At 46.8% G+C, this 23,579-nt stretch overlaps 1 protein-coding gene across 1 annotated transcript in view; it reads left to right on the top strand.

Moving 5' to 3' along the window:
- Window positions 1-19,169, top strand: part of LOC130582287 (plexin-A4) — a gene marked incomplete at its 5' end in the record, with an annotated part of 55,084 nt that extends 35,915 nt beyond the window's left edge. Inside the window, 4 exons of the mRNA XM_057380901.1 lie at window positions 1,326-1,495; window positions 4,512-4,724; window positions 15,203-15,353; window positions 16,035-19,169. Of these exons, the coding sequence (XP_057236884.1) occupies window positions 1,326-1,495; window positions 4,512-4,724; window positions 15,203-15,353; window positions 16,035-16,130 (630 nt within the window). The remainder of the gene's footprint in view (window positions 1-1,325; window positions 1,496-4,511; window positions 4,725-15,202; window positions 15,354-16,034) is intronic.
- Between the last annotated feature and the right edge of the window lie 4,410 nt (window positions 19,170-23,579).

The raw sequence follows: 23,579 nt of genomic DNA, 5'->3' as shown, positions 1-23,579 counted from the left end.
ATTGGGACCATTTGAGGGATGGAAAGGGAGAGAGCAGTGGCTGGTAATGCAATCCCCAGGAATTCTTGGTTAAACTGACAGTGCTTTTTATCCTGGTGAATCCCTGACCTGAGAGCCTCTTGCCTAAAAGCCTCAGAGGTTTTTCKTAATGCACGTAGAGAACGAATTCTCTCCAGAAACGGAACCTGAGGGCAGCTCTTGCATGTCAGACCAAGAGGATTTCCCCTGGRGAGCCCTTTCTGAGTCAGACATGTGCTGCAGGGCTGTGCTCACCCCRCAGGAGTTCACAGCAGCAAAAGGTGCCTCTGTTTGTTTCCCCAGGAATAAATCAAACGAATCAGCCAGAGATGGCAGCGTTCTAATTAAGTGTTTGTTAGCTCTAGGTAAATTTGAGCCACTCTGCTGGAACATGGGGCTTTGTTCCTAGAAAGRAGATGTTTCTTCCCTAGGTCTTCAGAGAAAGGGAAGAGTTTTACCTTTCAGGAAAGGAAATTTGTCATATCAGGTGATGTTTGTTGGAGATTCAATTGAGTTTTGGTTATTTTAGWGGCTGTGTGGTTTGTTCACGCATAAATGCCTGTCCCACCTGGTTCCAACCAAAACYCAGCCTAAAACTTCTCAGCTGCCCCTTTCTCCAAGTCACCCTCAGATATTCCAGCCCCTCTCCTTCCTGCTAAAAGCCTCACCAGGCTGGTTCTCCAAGCCCAGGATTTGGGATTCTCCTCCCAGAGGAGCATGAGGAGATCTCTGCAGTGAACATCACAGCAGAGCAATGCACACACACCCATGGATCCTTCTAGGATTTGCCTCATCCTGGGCCAGTGGGGAGTAAAAAACAAGGAGGTTTCTTGGGAATGAAATTCATGTTATTCATGGCACTGGTCACACATTTAAACCAGCTGCCTCTCCAGGTTCTCGTGTCCTGTTGGTGTCCATAGCACCTTTTGTTGCACTCTACAGCCAGCTGTCTTCTCTTCCCAGCTTAGAAAATGGCTCTGGGTAAAAGGAAGCCTGGAAAACAGCTGGGTTGGTCTCATGGATGCATTAATGCCTTGAGGAGAGGATTCTATGTAAAAACGAGGTGTGGTGTTTCTCGTGGCAATGCACGCTCCTGATTGAAGTCACCTGTGCTGAAATTTAACCAATTAAATTTGGTTCAATGTGTGACATTGAACCAAAATCAGATGGTTTCCACTTTTCAATCCCACCTCCTAATTCCAGGTCTGATCCTCAGACATGCCCTGTTTTCCAGTGAGGAGCYAAAAATCCATGTCCTCTCCYCWCTGGTGAGCTCATATCCTYCTTTCCTTCCTTCCTCCYCCCAGGGCACCCTCCAGAAGTTCGTGGATGACCTGTTTGAGACCATCTTCAGCACTGCCCACCGTGGCAGTGCCCTGCCCCTGGCCATCAAGTACATGTTTGATTTCCTGGATGAGCAGGCGGACAAGCACAACATCCACGACCCCCACGTGCGGCACACCTGGAAGAGCAACTGGTGAGTGAGTGAGTGAGAGAGACAGCCCAGTGCATCCAGCAACAGGAACTGGGCTGGAAGGAGAGCAGAAGGACAAGTGTTTTGGGCTCTGGCTGCTGGGGAAGCTGAAAATCCTGATATGGGGTTTGGAACAGAAGGCTCAGTCTTCCCAAGGCGATGGGGAAAGTCAGGAGATCCCAAAATAATGGAATTTTTCAAGCATGGAGCACTTTTGCTAAATAGGTCCCTGTTTGTCCTGTATTACATGAGTGGCAGGATTTTTGAGGGATTTGATGAAGAAAAATGAAGGTTTTAATTGCTGCAGTGCCCAGGATCACATGGGAATACCTAGGGATCAATGGGAGAGGATTCAACACCACTGGCTTCATCCATACTGGGTTTGAATTCCCAGTGGGGCTTAACCTCCATGGTTTACCCACACAGAGATATCTGATGCCAGCTGGAATATTTTTAAGGTGTCCCAGCCATCCTCAGAGGATGTGCAGCACCCACAGGACATTTGTACCCTCCTGGGTGGCAGCTGGAGGCCAGGAGAGCATCTCCAGTGGTAGGAAGCATTTGAAGGGTCTGGAGCTGGGTGTGACCATCCTTTGGAGTGACAAAATGTGACATCAGCGACAAAGTGGGATGACAGCAGCCCCTCCTCGTACCTGCAACAGGACAGCTGGAAAAGGTGGAATCCATGGAGAAAAGTCTGAGCCTTTTCTGCTGAGCCTCCCCATTGGAGAGAGCTCCCTGGGGAATGGTTCCCTYCCCTTCCCCTGTGCAAACACAGGGACTATAAAAGGAACAGCAGAGCAGAGCCATGGGGCTCCCAGCTCATGATTTTTTTTTTTTTTCCTTTTCCTAGCCATGCTGATGGCAGACCCATCACAGTGCCGGTGACATAAAAAAAAGAAACCCCATGCACCAAAGAGGCTTTCAGCTAATGAAACATTAGCATATTATTAACATTATCTGCGGCACTAATCTGAGGCTGATTGCAGCCACTCAGCCTAAATGAGCAGGAGGTTTGTTTAAGGGGGGAGGGGGAAGGCAGAGAGTGTGTGTATGTGGGAAAAGGGGCAGTGTGAAGAAATCTGTTCGATCAGATCAAATTAACTCRAAGTCACATCACAGGGCTTCATTATTCCCAGTCCTTTGTTCCCTCCCTGCACCCAGGCAAACAAAAACACCCTCTGCTCCTCCTCACCAGGGCTGGGTCTGCCATCCAAACACCTGCACAAGCACCTGTGCAAGGTTCACTCATCCACCTCATCCCCCAAGGGATGATTATCCATTCCCAGCCTAAAATCCCACAACTCCATCGGTCTCACTGCCATTTTTTTACTCACTCTTCCCTGTGAAGCTGTGGCTGCCCCATCCCTGGATGGTCAAGGCCAGGCTGGACAGGGCTTGGAGCACCCTGRGRTAGTGGAAGRTGTCCCCACACCACCAGTTTTGGAACTGGATGTTCTTTAAGGGCTTTTCCCACCCAAACCACTCCCTAATTCTAGGATTTCCAGCATCTCCCATTTCTTCTGAATGTGGCTGACAGGATTCCCTGTGTGGGGCTTGCCTTGCATTTGTTCTGTGATTTTTCTGGCTCAGGAGAGCACAAAGAGGTGTTGAGGAAAACATTGTGTCCCCCCTCTGCCAGGAAAGCTGTTACCCAAAATCTATCAGAGATGCAGATGAATTTTTCACAGTGTTGTGAACACAATGAGCAAATGGGAGGAACTGGGGAGTTTATCCTGAATATCAGGAGAATTTGCTAAGCTGAGAGGTGCAGAGAGTGAAGGTAGACTTCACAATCTGCCTGACAGAGAGAGAGCTGGGCTCTGTGCTCAGTGACACATCCCAGCTCCTGGCCATGATCACTGGAACACATTTGCCCTGACAAAAAGGCTTGAGGCAAAGGCTGGAGGTATCTCACACAAGATACCTYGGGGCATCTCATACAAATGAGCTGCTCTTTGGAGAAGAGGGGTAAAAAGGCCTCTGGATTTCAGCTGGAATAACATTTCCTTGGTTAGGGCAGATATGTTTTCATATCAAAGGCTGTGGTACTTGTTTCCATGTTCCTTTTTTTTTTATTTATTTTTCCTTGAGGCAACAGGGCTTTCCCTGTCATGTAGCAACTTCTTCCTGCTCAGGGTATTGGGATGGTGTGTAGGCTTGGGCTGGAGCAGTGGAGAGTGACAGGACACGGTGTCCAAGCACACAGAGAGTGCCAGGAGCATTCCTAGCCTCCACCTGGGAGCTCTACCTGCCTCTCTTCCCATGGGATTGCTGTGAGGGCTGAAAGCCAAGTSCMAAAATGACRAATTTTATAAACACAAAAYRGTTTGGGTTGGGAGGGAYCTTAAACTCATCCAKTTCCACCTTCTGYCMCGGGCAGGGACAGCTCCCACTGTCACAGGGTGYTCCAAATCCCATCCAGCCTGGCCTTGGACATTCCCAGGGATSCAGAGGCAGCCACAGCTTTTCTGGACAGCCTGTGCCAGTTCCTTCCAATTTTTGTGGGTTCAGTGCCTGTCCCCATCTGATGGATCAACCAACAAGGCCAGCTTTTCATTGCAATTCAACACAGAGAAATTCAGAGTCTTTGTCATCACCTGAATTAKGCTCCCATTAATTTATGTGCACCTTCAACAAGATTGTATTGACTTTAAGGCTCACAAGATGTGCCTTGTAAGGACAAAAGGTGACCTCGCTGCCATCCATAGACTTTGTAGGGGAGGAATTTATTGCATACCAAAGTTTATCCCATAATTTCCATATCCACAGGATGATCTGTGATTTCCACCCACCATTTGCTGCTGCTGTCACCAAAACTGCGGGAAAATTAAAACTTTCTAACAACATTTTTAACGTTATAAAGTCAAGGCATTATTTTATTTTCTAGCCAGGATGTTTTTTCTGGCCAGGATGTGCCACAGAAATAATTTTGTATATTTTTCCAGGACCGTGATTTCACACAGCAAGGTCTATGAGCTGTGCACTGATTGTGTCCCCTCTCCCACCCCTCCTGCAGCCTCCCCCTGCGTTTCTGGGTGAACATGATCAAGAACCCCCAGTTTGTCTTYGACATCCACAAAAACAGCATCACAGATGCCTGCCTGTCCGTGGTGGCCCAAACCTTCATGGACTCCTGCTCCACCTCAGAGCACCGGCTGGGCAAAGACTCCCCCTCCAACAAGCTCCTCTACGCCAAGGACATCCCCAGCTACAAGAACTGGGTGGAAAGGTGAGTTTTAGCTGTGGGATGACATAAAGTGACATAAGGAGGCCCTGTTTTGGGGATGGAGGTAGGAGGCAGCATCGCTGTCGCTTTTGGAAATTGTCCTTGGGGCTTTTTTGGCTTTTTTGGCTTTTGCTGAGCTGTAAATCTCCATGTCGGCCTTTCATTCCCTCGTGCCTTGCAGCAGAGGTGGAAACTGAATTAATGGAATGRACTGAAGGTGTTTGCCATGGTTTTTGTTGAGAGGCAGCAGAGGCAGGAAGGAAGGGGAGGTGATGTGGCTGAGCCCTGGCGAGCACAGGGGTTCCTCAGTCTTTCCACACAGGCCAGAAGTGGTTTGCTGCTCTCAGCATCATTGGGACAGTCCCCACAGTGCAAAAAAATCCCAAAGGATTTACAATTATCTCCCAATACCTTCCCTTGGAGGCTCTTCTGTCCTTTAAATGAGATGCCAGAAGCAGACTGAAGCTCTGCAGGTATTTTCTGTCAGCTCAGAGGTCTTTCTGAGCATTTTGTCCACACCTCCAAGACCTGTGGCTGTATTCCAACCTGCTGTACYGCAGGTCAGTGCCTGGCAAAGCTGCTGCATGGGGAATAGAACCAAAACAACCCTTCTTGCAGCAGGCTGGGACTTCAGTTTCTGTAGAGTTTCCACAGGGAATACAACCAAAATAACTCTTCCTGCAGCAGGCTGGGACTTTCCATAGAGTTTCCTCCAGAACAAGCAAACAGCACACCCTGCACTTCATCCAGCAGGAGCTGTRCTTTGTTTTTGGACATACTGCACTTGCCTGGTGTTATTGACAGGTTTGGGAGATGGGGAGCAGTCGCTGCTCTGTAAATACAAAGGCAGGTTCATCCTACAGACCATTCCCAGGTGCTGCATCCAACTTTCAGCAGTGATTTCTCTGGATGGCTTCCCAGGCATGACCCAAAACTGATTCCATGTCCTGCAGGTTGTACAAGTCCTCTGCTGCTGCAGACACCTCACACTGCGCTGWAAATCCCCGAATTGCCTTTGCTGAGGATGATTTTCGTTCGTTTCGTGAAGGGAGCGTGGCTGATCAAAGAGCTCCGTCCCCTGCTCGGCACAAGGCAGCATTTTTTTCCAGCAATTCTCCCGTTGGTCTGTGATTTGCCTGGACAATTATTTTTAGATGTGGTTAAACACTTCAGCAAATGTCGTTTCTAGGCAACCTGCAAGGCTCTTACGASCTACCTTGCTTAATTATGACCTACTTTTGGTACCGTGTCCAAGTTTCTTAGTATGTATCGAGGCTGATTGCYGGATTGACCTGGATAATGGGAAGGAAGTGTTTGAGATTCGTTTAGAAATCAAGTTTATGCCAACAGTGACCCAAAGGTGTCATTCTCCGGTGATGCTTTAGCAACACTCTGTGTGGGTGGGTGGTTTCCGTGGACAAATAATTTGTTTTACATCTCAGCCTGGTTGATTTTGTCCTTGGGAGATGCTGCATTTGAGTGACAAATTGAGGTTCTCAAGTGGAGAATGGGATATTTCCTTATACAACACCTTTTTTTTTTTGTTTGTTTTTTGTTTTTGTAAATCTCTGGATAAACAAAAGGCTGCAATTTCCATTTTGTTTTTCCAGTATTGATTTCACTTTACAATTTTTTGGAGCTAAATCCTGGTGCCCAGTGATCTTCAGCAATAGGTGCTGCATTTCCTTGGAAGTTTTCCCAAACAACTGGGTTTGCAAACGAGGTACATAACACCTCCTGCTGCTTGTAAACACCCTGGATTCCTGTCCCCAGCATGTGCTGGGTTGTTATCTGCACTGATGTCTGACAACTTGAACTGAAGCCCAAGGGGAAGCTGCAGGTTTTGGAATACGGTTTAGAGCTTTTTCCCTGCTTCTATTTTTGTGTGTCAGTTCCACTGACTCAAGGCAGTGGCACCTGGATGCTGTGGGAGATGAAAGAAAAAAAAGCTATCAGGGATGAATAAAATATAATTTGAGTTCTACCCCGAGCTAATGAATTCCTCTTCTCCRTTCTGCAATTGTGCTTTGAGGGAGTTATTCTGAATCCAAAGGCTTCCAGTGCTGGTTGGAGCAATTTCTGTAGTCAGCATCAGCTGGAGATGGCATCCTCCAGGACCACTAGACTCCTTCAAAGAGTGAATCACGAGATAAAAAGTCAGGGATTTTAAGAAGTGGTTGAGTAAATCAGAAGAACCYGAAATCAAACAAACTGCTTTGACGAAGAAGAAGCTCTGAGAGGGTAATTAGACAGCGGTGGATTGTACCCAGCTTGAGGCACTCTGGATTAAAACAGGCCTGGCTTTTGAGAGGTCTGGAAATGCAGCTGAGCTGASGTACCCCAAGCCATCCCTTTGAAATCTTTGGTTTCTGGGTGTGTGTAGCCTTTAGGACTCAAAAAACCSAGGGCAGGGAACGTCCTTGGCATGAGAAGCAGTCAGGGATGAAAGGACTTCCCTCTGATCTTTCAGAAAKTTGTTTTCCACATGGGAATGTGGTTTGGGAAGGAAATGGTTACATCTTCTGGCCTGACCAATGGTCCACCTCCACAGATTGGTTGAGTGGAAATTTGATTCCAAAAGGTTTCAGCAGCAGGACTGTCAGGAATATTCTCTGGTTTCATTTGTTTGTTTGGCTCATGGTTTAGGGTAGGATTTTCTCATGTTTTCAGTTGCTTGTTTGTTTGTGATGAGTCAAGTTCTGCCTTCAGTATTAGGATGCATGACAATGACTAATGAAAATATTTTAAAACTTACCAATTTACCAATTTTTGCAATTTCCTGTCGACTTAATGGAAAAACTATATAAGAAATGGAGATCTTMCTTGACATTTTGAGAGGCTGGTTGTTTTACTGCCCATTTCTACAATTATTCAAGATAATGGATTTGCTGACAGCAGCAACAAAAAATTATTGTGCATCACTTAAATTTAGTCGAAGATGTTCCCTGCTCATTGCAAGGGGGCTGGACTGGATGACCTTTAAATGTCCCTTCCARCCCAAATTATTCTGTGATTTTGTTGTAGTCCTTTCATGACATTTTTGGAAGCAGAGGTGGACTCTGCCTGCTGGAACWATCCAGCTGAGAAATTCTGTCTTTTGGGGAAAATCAGGTTCACTTTTCAAATGTTACACCCAGAGCTGGAAACACGTGGTTAAAAAGTGCCCTGGTGCAGCCACATCTTGGATTCCCTGCTGCAGAACGTGAGGCCTGATGAGGCAGGAGAATTAACCCAGGAAATTGGGACAGGCTATCTGGCTTTTGTTAAAGCCACGGAGAGTCAGGCTGCAGTTCTAAAACAAAGTGGAGGCTTTTCAATTATCATTATGAGTCTATTAAAAAAAAAAAAAGAAGGGGGAAAGAATGGGAATGGTGGAGCAGAATCTCATCCGACTTCAGTTAGTAAAACTCCATATAGACTCTGCTGAATTTACATTAGAGCAGCTTCAGATCTGCATCTTTTCAAGTTTACTTCAAATGTCCCCTTTGAGCCTGGAAATCTGGAGAACTTGGGAGCATTTGATACAATCCCCAAGCAATACAAAGGGGAGCCTGTTCTAATTGGGACTGTCTCATTAGCATTCAACACCACACTGAAAAGATGACAAAGGGCTGTGGCTGACCTTTCATTTCTCTCCATGCTGCCAAGCTTATGATAACACTTGTTTGAACTTCATTAACACCATTTAATTGCCTGCATCACAATCAATATGATGTGTCCCTACCGAAGCCTGGCACCGAGGCAGGGATGTGGGAGACTGAAAAGGGGCAGAGCACAAAAAGATGAAGCCAAAGAGATTTTCCATTTCACACTGGTGCCCGAAATACCTGCAGGGCTGCAAGGAGAGGGTCTGGTGGGTTTTATTTTTTTCTCATCCCTGCAGGGACTCATTCTCCTTTTGGCTGCTTATTGTGCATTGAAAATAGCCCCTGTAAGAAAATCTTAAAGTCAATGGAGACTTCACAGGTCTTCTTAACTGAAGAATCATCCAATGAAGACCATTTAAATTAGGCTTGCCAGGTTCACGATCAAAAGAGGYTTAAAGTGGTCTGATATGTGGGATTCAGAGTTATAACATCTGTGTTTTATTGTGTCAGTCTGGGTGCAAACACTGCCTGACAKGGCTGCTGCTACCCAAATCCTTGGCCCATGATCTCATCTACTTTTTTTTTKCCTTACATGCACAGAAAATTATAGGGTAAGGGGGGGAAAATTTAAACTAAAAAGGAAAGATTTAGGTGAGATGTTGGGAAGATATTCTTTACTSAGAGAGTATGAGGGCCCTGGCAAAGGATACCCAGAGAATCTGTGGCTGCCCCTGGATCTCTGAAAATGTCCAAGTCCAAGCTGGATGGGGCTTGGAGCACCCTGGGACAGTGGGAAGTGTCCCTGCCCATGCCAGGGAGTGGCACTGGGTGAGYTTTGAGGTCCCTTCCAACCCAAACCATTCTGATTTATTAAGCAACTATGATTTGCATCCTATTAGCCTTCAGATGTAGAGATTTTGAGCCTTTTAGGAAGGTTTTGAAACAAAAACAGYCTGTACCCATTTGGGATTTCACCTACCCAGTGTGCCAGCTTGGGCTTTCAGAGTTCTCCAGCCACTAGGAAATCTCCACCTGTGCAGTGTTTGTGCTGTGTATTGGCCACTCTGCAGCTAATTTKACAAAGAAAGACAAACTGGACCAGTTTGATACAATAAAAAAGCTGCATGTATCCTAACATCGGGAGTTATTGAGGTTTTAAGTAGAAATTCTGAGAGTTTTATAAAAGAGCAGCAGCACATGACAGGTGCAAATCCTGGCTGTGCTTTAAAAAACGAGTTTTTTGTGCCTCCCCTCTTTCTGCCAGAGAGAAGGCTCAAGAAGCAGCACACCAGGGGTCAGGGCAGGGGGTGCTGTCAGTGGAGATAATAAAAAACAGTGCTGGAAGGGCCTCGGGAGGTCAGCCCGATCACCTCCTGCCTCGGGGCAGGATCAGCTCTGTCTAAAGCCTTCCTGACAGATGCTTGTCTGCCCCTTTCTTAAAGGCCTYCAACAACAGAGCCTCTGCTGTCCTCAGGCAATCCATTCCTGTGTTTCCCTGTCCTTCCCATCAGTGTTTTCCCTGCTGGGCAGCCCAAATCTCCCTGGCTGTAATTAAAGCTCAGGCATCCACTGGGCAGGGGTTACAGCTCATTCCCTGCCTCTCTGGTGCAGCTTTTGGTGTATCTGAAGGCTGCTCTCTTGTCTTTCTTCACTTTTCATACCCCCAAAAAACCCCTGATATTTTCTCATCACAGTAACAAGGTGCTCCTACACAGTGCAACTTTCAGCAGAAAAGATGAAAACCCTAAGTGGAGGGTAAAGCCCCACAAATCTCTGCACCGAGGTGATGCTGGGGGATCTCCTYCCCCAGAGAAATTATCTGTGCACCCATTCACTCTTCAGCCATTGAGGCAGCTCTATCCATCCATCCTCCTTTTTATTCTGAGAGGAGAAGCAGCAGGAAAAGCTGTGTAAAATGAAAGCATTGCCCTTCCTAGGGCTTGCACACACAGACAGAATCTCTCCCTCAGACAATTTGGGTTGGAAGGGACCTTAAAGATCATCCCAATCCACCCCCTGCCRTGGASAGAATCACAGAATGAACTGGGCTGAAAGAGACCTTCAAGATCATCAACTCCAGCCTGTGAGCAAACAGCTCCTCATCACCTAAACCATGGCACTGAGTGCCACGTCCAGTCTGGTTTTAAACACATCCAGGGATGGTGATTCCACCAGTCCCTGGGCAGACAATTCCAGCATGCAATCCCTCTTTCAGCGAAGAATTTTTTTCCAACATCTAACCTAAACTTCCCTTGGTGCAGCTTAAGACAGTGTCCTCTTGTTCTGTCATCATCAAGGATGCCTCCCACTATCCTCCAAGTGCTTCAATGACCATCCAGCCTGGCCTTGGATACTTCCAGGGACCCAAGGGCATCCCCAATTTCCCTGGGCAATCTATTCCAGTGCCTCAGCATCAGCTCAGATGCTTCCCAGGAAACCCAAACTGCCATTCTGTGTCAGTGCAAGAGCTGACAGCACATCCTTGTGCTGCTTCACCACATCCCACAGAAGAGCTGGCCRTTCCCAAGCTTTCCATCAGCCCTTCCCTGCTGGAAGAGTCCCCCATYTCCCTTCCACGCACCTCTCCCTCCTCCAGCGGTGTGGATACAGCCGGCTATTGCATAACCCTAATTATGTTATTGCTGTAATTGCGTCTGCCGTCTGCAGCGCATGGATTCGTTACAAGCTTTTCATATGCTAAAATGATTATTAATGAGTGCGGTCCCATCCCAGCGACAAACAACAGCCACGACAAAAAGATCTTTTGGAAGGCAATTAGCTCCATGCTAAGCTGCCTAAACCATGGGCTGTGCTGGGAAATTTCAGGCTGGGGAGGAAGCACTGAAAACGTGGTTTTTCTCTTCTCTTTTGATGAGTTAATGAGTTACTGAGTGGCAGCAGGCGCAGTCAGTCTTGTGAAACAGCTCCACTAAGGAGCCTTTCCCCCTCGRTACCGAGGGGAAGAACATTTATCCCTGGATAAACAGAGGGGAAAATGTATTCCCGGGTCACTGTGATGTGTTCCCGGGTCACCGTTGTGTTGCTTTCCTTGGGGAAACAAAACAAAACAAAATGAAACAAAACAAAACAAAGCAAAGCAAAATAAAATGAARCAAAACAAAGCAAAGGCAACCCAGGGAAAGATGAGGTTGTGGAAAGAACAAGAATAATTATTTTTTTGAGGATAAGAGGGAGCACGATGTCCTGGTGCATCCCAAATCCTTCTCCATCCATCAGTGGCTCACTCTCCTGGGCTCTCTCTCCAGCTCAAGGCAGGCTGGGGTGAATTGCTGTGCTCATGATACCTGTAAGGACAGGTCCCATGGCCCAGTTATCCTCACATCCTCCTTCTGAGCTGAAGTATTGCAATGATGGGCTTACCCCAATTTCTCATCATTATAATTGCTTATGAAACCAAATGAACAAATTTCCCATCACACCAGAGGATTAAGTGCCTTGAGGTAAGAAGGGAGGCTGCTCCTGTGATTCAGGAGAAACTCAGACACATAAGGCTGGATTTTTTGATATTCATCTAAGGATCTTCTGGAAACAGCTGGGGAAGGATCCACTTCCCCAGGCAGATAAGGCAGATAAGCAAAACTGGAGTACAGAAGTAGCAGCAAATCTGCTCAGGACTCCACTCTTGACCCTTTGAATTTGTTGCTTTGCTTCGCTACTTTTCTGTCTCATTCAGAGGGAATCTGGTTCAGTCTTGTGCTCCCAGCCTCCTTCTGGCTGTGGAATTGTGACTCAAAGACCTGTCCCTGTCTCAGGTTAGACTGGTGGCCCTCCACAGGTGACAGAGCACCTCGCCATCCCTGGCACTGCCTCCCAGCCCAGCTGAGAGCTGTCAGCTGCAGGGGTGATGGAAATTCCAGCAGTGGAAATGTGAGGGCCTCTGGGGTCTGGTGACAGCTTCTCAGTGTTTTCTGCATTAGGGGTATGCAAATGGCAGACAGGCCCTAAGTACCTCTGAGGATCCRGGCTGCAATGGAAGGTAAATAAAGACTCAGCAGGGATGTTGTCATCTCCCTGCTAGGATGCTTTAATACACACATTCATCATTTCTTTAGAGAGCACAGTGATGGCTTCATTAGAAACTCTTCTGCATAAATAAGTCACTGGGCCATGGCAGAATTTGGAGGGAAGGATATTATGTCTTCTCCCTCGACTAGATTGGGCTACTGGTACATGTTTTTTTCCCCATTTTTTTTCTTTTATTTTTGCCACAAGACACACTTCCTACAATACCTTGGTTTACTGAGTGCTCAAGTGTGTGATGCTCAGGACACTTTTGTGGACACTGAGATCACATCCTGAGGGTCTGTCATGTCCAGAGAAGCTTCTGAGCCCTGAAACTCCAACTCCTGAAACTCAGATCAGCATCCCATCCTCGGTTTCAGGGAGCATTTTGTGCTGCTTTTCCTTGCTTGGATGAGTCATGGGAGTTTTGTGCTGCTGGGAAATGTTCTCTGCAGGGCTGCAAAGGGATGGGGAGCTTTCAAACCCTCGTGAGTCACAGACTCAAGGGTCTGTTGCTACCAGGTGGACAGGAAACAGGACAAAACTCGGAAAAGGAGTGGGTAAATGTGTGTCTGCCCCACTTTTTGGGAGCACCCTGTCCCTACACCCACTGTCCTACCACCACCTGGTGACAGCTCAACCAGGCAGGAAAAGGAGCATTTTAACTGCTTGTCAGAGCCAGACTGGCACCTCTGATTTCCTCCACCGACCCCAGTTTATTTTTGCAGTGATGAATCCCCTTCTCATTTCACCCATCAGGAGGRTGCAGATCCAATATTCATGAAAAGCTGGGATCTTCCCCGTGGGCTCTTCTCAGGCACCATAAATCAATGCATTTCACTGCAYTGTGACCTGTTTTCCTCACAAATCTGTGAACTGTCCTGGCTGCAGATGGATTTAGGTTTTTTTCTGATGCCAAGTCACATTTCGCTTTTTGACTCTAAGATTCCTATTTTTTTGACCATAACATTCCTTGTTTTCTCAGCAATGCCATGGATGCCCCCATTTCCTGACATTTTCTCTTGYTCATCTAGCACAGATCTGATTTTCTCCAGCAGGTGATGCCTAGACCTGTTTTAAGTTTTCCTGGGAGTGGCAAAAGTCTAAGAAATATTTTTTTTTCATCCTGCTCAGTATCTTCTCCTGGGAGACAGGTCCTCACGGAATTTCCAGATGGGATTTCTTTACTCACAGGCAACTGTCCAGGTCCACTTGTAGATAGAGGATTAGGCAGAGTGCAAAGAAAAACAAACCYACACCACTCTTCACTGGRAATGAGAAATATTCTTCATTCTCATTCTTCACTGGGAATGAGAAATATTTAAACCATGGGACTGAGTTAGACTTTGGATTTTTGGCTGGTCCTAAGCCCAGAAGACAAAATGCCAGGACTCCGGGGAGAGTGATGTTTCTTTGTGCCTGCTGAAGCTGCAGTRAAATTAATGAGGTTTGCTTGAGTTTTTACGATGACACAGAGTTTAGCTCTGGAAAAAGTCAGGCAAGAAGGACCTCTGCCTGCTGTGCCTCCCTCTCCCAAGGATTACATCARCATCCCACCCCCAAACCCAGGATATCAGCAGGAAATCAGGGTGGAAGCACAGGGCATAAATCCAGAATGAGCACAGCTGGAGCCTCCTGGTGTGGGAGGGTTCCCCCTGTGCTCCTGCCCTGTTCTGTCCTCCACAGGAGACTCCAGCAGCTGCTCTGTCACGGGGAGCATTTTCCCACTCATCCACCTCCAGGATCCTCATCCACAGCACTTCAGTGTCCAATTTCTCCGCAGTGGCAAGCAGCCTCCATCTCAGCAGGTGTCTCCACGTTGTTTACAGGACACCTGTCAGCTCTTTTGGCTCTCCATCCCCTCTGCCTCCTAATTATAAAATTGTGGATTGCTGCAGCTACGGGCTTTTTATTTTTTTCTTCTTCTTCTTCTTCTTTTTTTTTTTTTTTTCCCTCCTGCACAAAATGTCAAATTGCAGAAATTAAAAATGTAAATGATGGTGTCTAATTAACCAGTTGACAGCAGAGCACAGCTGCGAATGACAGTGACTGATTACCTTCTGCAAACCTTGTCCTCCAAGACCTGCCTTACCCGGGGGAACGAAGGACATCAAAAATAGCAACTTCCTTAAAGAGACATCACTCTGCAGATGAAGCCTGCTGGGCAATGGTTCTGGGGAATCCAAATCCTTTGGATAAACCCCCAGTCTTCCTGAGCTCCAGGGGAATGGTGTTGACTCCTAGGAAAAGCAGATTTGTCCCAGTCAGACTGGAGTTGAAGGCTGTTGCCACAAACTTAAGGCCAGCTTAAAATATAGGGGAAAAAAAGAGATGCTGAGCAGAAATGTTGGGACAAGCTTTGAGTCCCAACAAGGGACAAACAAACTCAAGGACTGAGTGGGGAAAGTGGGTGATGTTAACAGTGGGGACAGGTGTACTGGTGAGAATGGTGCAAGCAAGAATACAAATATTTGGGGTTTTTCTTTGCATGGGAGTGAAATCCTGAGCTTCAGTGGGCAGCAGGATCTCTGTGGGAACAGAGGCAGGGCTGAAAGCCCTTGAAGGCCTGACAAAGGAATCCAGCTTCAAGCCAGCTCCTACTTCTCTGATGGCATGGGGAAAGTTTGCAGGATTCCTTTTGAGGCTCCAATCTCAGACTGGGGTGAATAAAACAGTCTGGTGTTCAGGATTAGTGCTTCAGGCATTTCCACCTCTCTTGCTSTAAGAGTGTGAGCAGGTATTTATTTCACTGATGCACCACAAGAGCCCAACACCAAGTGTGTTTTTTTTTTTCTCCTTTTTGTTTGTGGATTCCATCTCTTGAGCTCCTGCCCTCCCCACTCAAGAAACACCCGTGTTTGTGCCCCTCAGGTACTACTCAGACATCGGCAAGATGCCAGCAATCAGTGACCAGGACATGAACGCTTACCTGGCCGAGCAGTCCCGCATGCACATGAACGAGTTCAACACCATGAGCGCGCTCTCCGAGATCTACTCCTACGTGGGCAAGTACAGCGAGGAGGTGAGAGCCTGGGGGCACTTCTGGGGGGCCCTGGGACAGCCCAGCCACTCCCAGGACCCAAAGGTGTGTCACTGATACCTGTCTGCAGGGTGAAGGGTTTCAGGGATGAATTAGGGTCTGGAAGGGGGCTGGGATTTTGGGTCTCCTCATTACCCCTCTGTCTAGATCCCTGCTAGTTTTGGGTCTCCCATTATTGGTAATGGGAGGCTGGTTTGCTGATGGTCAGATGGTCAGCCCTACATGAGCTCTGCATCCAATGTGCCAAAAGCTGTTTGTTTAAGGACTGCACCCAATGTCAGTCCAGATACTCTAAAACACCCAAAACCAATCCAACACAGACTTTCAGGTGTCCAGCACAGTTCTGTGCATTGAAGGCCATGTGAAACCCCTTAGGGCACCTCAAGTGGCATGGCCAGGTGATGGATAAAGCTCATAAATAACAGCTCTCCGAGATAAGAATCTATTTGATTGGTTGCARTCCAGAGGTTTGCATTGAGTCAGTTCAAGCCCAAACTGTTCCCTGGTTCCCTCCTGGCTGACTGACCTGCTTTGCATGATCTAAGCTAAGCCTAACACCTTCCTTAGAGAAAGTTAACCCTCCTCTGCTGCTATAAAATTCTGGACTCTGACATTTTAGGGGAAAAAAAGATCTCTATCACTTCTTCCTCTCTCCTTTTCCAGATTCTCGGAGCCCTCGATCAAGACGACCAGGCTGGGAAACAGAAACTTGCCTACAAACTTGAACAAGTCATAACCCTCATGAGCATAGACAGCTGAGAACTGTCCTGCCAGGGACACCCTGGGAGGGATAAACCAAGTCGTGCCTCACTCAAGATCATCATCTTTACCAAGTGCAAGTTTTGATGGGCTGTAAGCAGAGCCACCCGAACAGCGCTCCCCTCTCTCTYTCTTTCTTTCTYTCWCTCTCTCTTCCTSTCTCTCTCTTTTCCTTCTCTTTCCAAATCTATGGACAAAGCGACAGAGCCCCAGGGGTGAAAAGAAAAGACTGCAGAGGAACCTTGACTCTGGGGCCACAAAGACATTCGGGTGGAGCTCTGCTTTTCACAGCTTCCCCTCTCTGCCTTTCGCCCTAGAGAAAAACTATTGAAAACACACAAAAAACCCCCACCAACCCTCCCCCCGACATCACATCCTCACTCTGCAGAGGTGAAATCGGGAGGTAACTTCTGTCATGCTGCTTTAACTGCCCTCCAAGGGCTGTGAGCCCTGGAGTGGACATGGAAATGAACTCAGTGTTACTCAAGTGTCCCCGAGGGGAAAGGGAAGGCAGCCTGAAGGGCTCCAGGAGGGCAGAGCCCATTCAGCTCCTCTTCTGCAGAGCCACCTCAACTCTGCCTCTTGATAGCCACCCATTGGGAGAGGAACCCCAAGGCTCATCCTGCCTGGGCAGGAAAAGGCTCCAGAGGGGACGAGGAGACCGATGCTGCCCTGCCCACGTGTTTCGTATGGTTCTTCTCATTTTTCCCAGAGCCGCGTGTCCCCCTCCGTCGTTCCCGTCGTGTCCTGTTGGTCGTAGCACTGCAGCCAAACGCTCTCTCTGCTCGGTGGCGTCCTGTCAGTGGTGCTGGTGGTGCTGGTGGTGGTTCTGTTCCTCCTGGCGATGGACAGCACAGCATCCCCTTCGTTCCCACCTCGGCCAAAGGCTTTGTTTTGTTCCAGGCAAGGAKCTCAGCCTCGAAAGAAGAACCAAGAGGGACTTTTTTTGTTTTTCAAAGTTCTTTGTCCTTTCCATTTCGTTTCCTCAACTGGAACACAGCTGTTGTTTTCCCACAGTGGAATATCAGAGGGATTCTGAAGGGCTTGCTGTGAAGCGAGGTGATGCGTGGGGCTGATGGAAAAGCCTTCCTTCCCAGCCGCTCCTAAGAGGAAATGTCACCACATTTTGGAAGGAAATCTTGGAGGAAATCCAAATGAAACACTGCAAAAAATTCTTCTACCTAGACCTCTCCAGATGAACTGCCTGTCTTCTGGAGGTCTCCAAACTGCTGTGAGCCCGTCTGCCTTTTGGTGCCAACTCCTGGCCTTTCYCCTTCTCCACTTCTGGAACCAACAGGCCTTGCTGAAGGCACAGTTGTTGCCTGGGAAAGATTTTAYTTCTCTTTGCACTTCTTATCCCCTCAGAGATCGCTGTCACTATGGGAYTGTTGTGGAGAATCACCCTGTCCCTGTCCCATCCTCTGCTCAGCTTCTCCAGAACAACATTTCAACTTTTTTCATGGCCAACCAAAGGGAGTGAGCTCCTGATCTCCTCTGCCTTCAGCTGTTCCATTCACATGGTTCCAGCCTGGAGAACACCATGCTTAGAGACCATTTGGGGTGTGGAGAACCTTCCCTGTGCCTCATGGAGGCAAAGATGGGTCAGCAGAGCTCCCTGGCAGATGGAGGAGGGGCTGGAGAATCACATCCACCTCACCCCATCGTCGGAGCCACAGCCTGGATCTGCTTTGCACCGGGAGGGAGGAAGGGCTGAAGGCAGGGTGTGTAAATTGATTACGGAGCCGGTTGGTTTGGGTTTGTTCCTGTCTCTTGCCATCAAACCAGAACCTGTGGGGAGTGACAGATCCCGAGGGGGTGCGAGGGGGGATGTGGTGCAAGCAGGAGTCAGTCAGTCCTTGAAGGARAGTTTCCTTCAGCCAAGCAGATACACACCTAGGCGAGTCCAAAACCACTCAAAARAACAGCAGCCCGAAACCGGGCGTGTCTGTGGGGAGAAAATCACCAGATCCAYGTTGAGACAGCAAACCTAGGGACACGTCTTGGTTTTAAACCCCCAGACATTTCTCTCTTGATTCCGATTCCGATTATTTTGTGYGTGTGCGTGTGTGTCTGTGTGCGCGTGTGCGTTCCTTCCCTTCGTTTTGGTTCTGCTTGCTTTTCTGTTGGATTGCTGAGCTGATGGACTCGTGGTGCACCTTATGGACGTCTCAGCAGTTTTAAAGAGGCCTGCGCATTGGGGATGATTTGGGTTTGGTTGGTTCCGCCACGGTTTCGTTTGATCCATTTTAGTAACGTCGGCGCATGTTCCGGATCCACTGATTACGGCTGTGAAAGTGGGGAGTCCCACCAGAGCCAGTGGTTGAGAAAAACGACAGCAAACAACACAAACACGATATTTTTTATAAGTACGTAAATAAAAAAAAAAAAAAAAAAAAAGGAGAAAAAAAAAAAAAAAAAAAAAAAAAAGGAAGAAACCAAAGGTTTTGACAAACAAAGTGCCACAAAAGATAAATATGGACCCTATTGTCATGCCTTGTACTCACAGCTGGATGGTAGGAGTCTAAGGACAAAGAGCTGGCTTGGAGGGAAGTGGTTATGAGTGATGGGCGATCCTGCCTGGACATGCGCACATGAGAGGAAGAAGAAGCTGTTTAACAAAAAAAAAGAAAAAAAAATGAACTGGTGTGATCCTGCACTGTTACTGGAGTCAGAGGAACACCACAGGGGAAATCTGAGACTCACCCTGTTTCTTTTCGATGTTTTTCAGGGCTGTGTTTTTGGTTTGTTATGGTTGTTTTCCATGGTTGTTATTTTATTTCTTCTTGCTGGTACGGAGTTTTTCATCTGTATATTATATATATATATTTTTCAAGAAAAACTTGAACACCTCAGAGACACTGAGAATGAAACACTTAGGGGAAACGGGGAGCGCCAGGAGTTTGGTGTCTTAACCCTTTCCAACTTCCCATTTAGGCATTTCTGCTTTCTCTCCACCCTCTTCTTTCCCCCATGCCCAGGATTTGAAAGAAAATCTGTGTTTTGCTTCTCTTTCATCTCCTCTTTGTTTTTTGTCTTTTTTTTTTTNCCTGATGTTTGAGCTGGTTTTGCCTTTTTGCTTGGAAAATGTGCCAGAGTCGTGATGTAAATGCGTGGGCTTCCTCCCCTGTCCCCTTCAGTGCCCTTCCCATTTCCAACCACTGTCCCAGAATCCCCCAGTCTATGAGAAGTCTTGGCATCTTTCTTCCCAGCCTCACCTGTTGAGCTAACTATTTTTTAAGTGCATGTAAAATACAACTAAAAAAACAAAGACACAAGCAGAAGAATGAGCCCTACTACAACACGGATGCTTTCTTTTCCTTTGATTTCTTTTCCCCCACCTCCCTTTCCACACTTGACCAAAAATTCCTGAGAAATAGGTAGTGTCCCACACTGCTTTTCAAGCCACATGGAGAGAACTGGAGCCAAAATTCCTTGGAGTCCRTGGACAGGCTCCTAATACCCAAAATATGCCAGATGATTGGCTGATCCTTATGGGCGTTTCTCAAAYACTGCAATCAAATAATTCATGCTGMCACTTGCAGCACCATCARAAACAGGGAAAGGGARCTCATGAGGATTCTCTGAGKTTCTACAGAGRGAGTCAAGGTTATTTCTTCACTGCAGGGTTTGCTTTGGGGCTTTGCAGCTGGGTTAGAGGAACAAAGGGTGAATGGCCCCTCTATAAACACCTCGAGTCCTCCCTGTGAGTTGGACTCACCTGTCAGTGATGGTGATTTGAGACCTGATCCATCACATCATGTGCTTGTAAGAACTGAGCCTTCCAGTGAACAGCGGGGTGGAGAAGGTTGTGTGTCTGTAATGAGGTGTTGGAAATGGTTTGTCCATCAGAGACAGCACAGGAGAGCAATGGAGGAGAAATTCAGCCACCTGAGGTCACCTTCCCCTTCCAGCGTAGAATCAGAGAATAATTTAGGTTGGAAAAGACCTCTGASATCACAGAGTCCAAATGTTAAAATATGGCCCAGTCCTTCTTTCCCACTCTCCMTTCTGTCCTGAACATATCCAAAGGTTTGGTCCAACCCAGCACACACCAGCCTTTCTCCATTAGATAAGAGGACTGTGCCAACCCTCTCCCCTGTAGTTTTACCACTGTAGTCATCTAATCTTGCCTCTTTGACACAGAAGATCATAAAAATTGCTGGGGCATGAAGCAGATTTACCAACAGARTTTTGTTTGGTAGTTGCTTGGATTGAAGAGAAATGACCAGAATTTCCAGAYCTTGTGCGTTCACCTACACGAGCTGTTTGCCATGAAGGGAAAAAGACCAAGCAAATCAGATAAATGTCACTATTTCTATTTCTAATTTTGCTGTTGAAAACTGAGAGATCAAATTTGAAGAGTCCGCTGCTCAGTCCMACTGTTGAGTCCCCTTTGAATTTCCTGGAGTCTGAGATATCTGGGAGGTAAAAATCCAAACATATAACAGCCAATACTAAGAGGAAAATTTAGAACTGAGACAAAACATGAAATGTAGATCTGTCCTTCCCCAAGGCTTTATTGAAGTGCTTTGGGGAGAGTCACTGCTTTGTGGAAGGCTCTTCCAAAGGAAAATTTGAAACCTGGAAGGACTTAGTCCCAGATCTCTACTAAGTGGGACATTTGTGTCTGTACAAAGGACACTCAGAATCATGGAATCACAGAATTGATTTGGGTTTGGGTTGGAAGGGATCTTAAAGATCATCTCATTCCAACATCCCTGCCATGGGCAGAAATGCCTGTCCCAGGCTGCTCCAAGCCCCTTGGACCCTTCCAGGAATGAATGTCCATAAGTCCAAGAATCACTTCACACAATAATAAGAAATGTCTGGGTTGCTGGGGATGACCAGGACTATYCTCTCACATCACCAAAGCTTCAGGCAAACAAGCCTGCTTCCCCCTTCCCAGCAGCCTGTTTGAATTACTCCCAAAGCAGCTTCAACTGACACTGTGGACACATTTCTTGGTGCTGTAGAAAGAATGAGAGACAGGAARAATTCTGATTCTCCTTCCCTAATTCCTGAGGTAGGCTCTGGTGTGTAAGAGCTTTGCACCTCCATTGGAATCCTTTGCTTTCAGTGGTGGCCAATGTGATGGGAGCAGATAAGGATTTTACTGGAGCCCCACCAGTCCCAACAAGGTGGCTTTTGTCCCTTTCTTCTCCCTGCTTCAGCACTTAAATGTGGAAGCCAGACAGATAGCACTGCATGGAAATGTGATTGTGGTTTGGCCAGATTTGTGTTGGGTTTGGGTAGCTCACCAAAAATTGCACTCAGGAACYCTGTGTGCTTGTTCCCAGCCCTTGAATGAGGAATTTGATACAAAAATCCAACTCTCAAACCAGTATTGTTTAAACCTCTGAAATTCTGATAACTTCCCCACCCTGGGATTATCAAGGGACTCCAGGAATGGGTCTCTTTCCCCTAACTGGGAAGTCAGGATCATTTATAGGATCACAGTAAATAATGTTTTTATATCGGCAGGTGCCTCACTGGGTAAAGAAATAYTGGTGTGAAATCAGAATCCCAGAATGGYTGGGGTTGGAAGGGACCTTAAARATCATTCAGTGCCACYCCTGCCATGGTCAKGGACACCTTCCACTGTCCCAGGGTGCTCCAAGCCCYRTCCARCCTGGCCTTGGRCACTCCCAGGGATCCAGGGGCAGCCMCAGCTTCTCTGGATGGCCACACAGCCTTAATAATTCCAGGACAATTTGCTCTGGGCATTTGATGAGCAGTCAGAGTTGTTCTCCAGGGCACGGGAAGGTTTTGGGATGTCCTCTTGCCATCCAAACTCTGTGGGCTGTGGAGCAGAAAACTGGTGACACATGTGAACCTCAATGTCATGGTGTAAAGCTCAGCCTCCTGCCCATTCCCAGCCTGAATTTTCCTGCTTTGCACCTGGTGTAGCTCCCGTTTCAGAGCAGTGTTTGGTCCATGGAATCCTGCAGTTTTCCCTCAACTCTGTGCAATGCCCCTTACTCCAAAAAAAATTGTGTTGTCTTATTGGGAATAACTATTTTGTGGAGAATGCTTTGAAAATGGAGCTTGTCAACCGTGTTTTGTTTGGGATGGTTCAGTTCTCTACATTTGGAGAAGCACCCAAAGGGACACAGGCTTACAGCAAAAAAAAAAAAAATCGTAGAAAGATGTCAAAAAAACTAGTCAAAAAAACCAAACAGGATTTACTCTTGGAAAAATAAACCCACCAAAAACCCCACTGAATTATAAAGCTGCTTAGTCTAACCAACCTGTCACGTGTGTGATTTCTGTTGTCGTCGTTGTTTGTTCATGGTTTGGTTGGTTTTGGTTTGTTGTTTTTTTGGTTTGTTTTGGTTTTTTTGTTTTTTTTTTAATCTGTTCTAAAAAATGGAGAGTTTACCTCAAGAAATTCTTTCTGCTTGGAAACAGATCACCTCAAAGATGCTTGCAGCAGTGCAGGGAAGCTCAGTAAAGCAAACCTGGGTGTGGAAAAYAGAGGGAAAACCAGGACATTCAGGCTCTTTTCAGCATTCCCTCCTCTCACTGGTGTGGTCTGGCATTCCCCAGTGGAGAGGCTGCTGTTTGCTTTCAGAGCCAGGTGGAGAAACCAAGGCCCATGTCCAAGCTTGAAGTCCTTTCTGGAGTACCTTAAGAGAAACTTGGTGTTCTTTAAAATTTCTATGCTGCTCTTTCTCCATTCCCTGGAGAAATTCCACTTTCCAGCCGAGGCTGGGGTAAGGAAGCAGAAAGATTAGGTGCTAGCTAAATGCTCCCAGTGTTCTCCCCCAGGAATTGAGAGGCAACTGGATTATTTAAGGTCACAAGAGAGGCCCTTCCTTGTGTCTGACCCCGTGTCTTGGACATACACGTGAGCCCAGAAGTCTCATTCTCTGTTTTGCTAAAGCTTCCACCTTAAAAAGACATTTCCTTTCACCACAGTGTTACTAACAGCCTCGAAGAGATGTCAAGACAGCAGTAGAAAGGAGGTTGGGATCCTTTTTCTTAGGTTGTTGTTGTTGTTGGTTTGATTTTCTTTTGAATTGATCCTAGTTAAAAAAAAAGAAATAAATAAAATCTATACTATTTAAATTGGAATCCCGTTGTTACTTGGTAAAGGCAAAGCTTCTGTACCTTTGTTATAATTAATTGTATACCTGTGTATGTAAATATAAGGCATTCCTATTTTGCAGTCCAGAACAAAAAAGAAAAAAAAAAGAACCTATTTGTAATATAGAATAAAGTTTATTAAAAAAAATAAAGAAATAAAAATGCCCCAGGCTGTGATTGCTGCTTCCTGTGCCAAATGGAGCCAGAGGGAGGGAATTCAAGTGAAGGAAATGCTGGAAAAGACTTTAAAGTTCATCAAGTCCAAAAGTTCCTTCCTTCCTTCCTTCCTTCCTTCCTTCCTTCCTTCCTTCCTTCCTTCCTTCCTTCCTTCCTTCCTTCCTTCCTTCCTTCCTTCCTTCCTTC

Source organism: Malurus melanocephalus, unplaced genomic scaffold, assembly GCF_030028575.1.
Source record: "Malurus melanocephalus ecotype Western Australia unplaced genomic scaffold, MMel_1.1 scaffold_477, whole genome shotgun sequence".
NCBI lineage: Eukaryota > Metazoa > Chordata > Aves > Passeriformes > Maluridae > Malurus > Malurus melanocephalus.
Note: the sequence above shows the minus strand (reverse complement) of the source record. Positions and strands in the feature narration are given on the sequence as shown.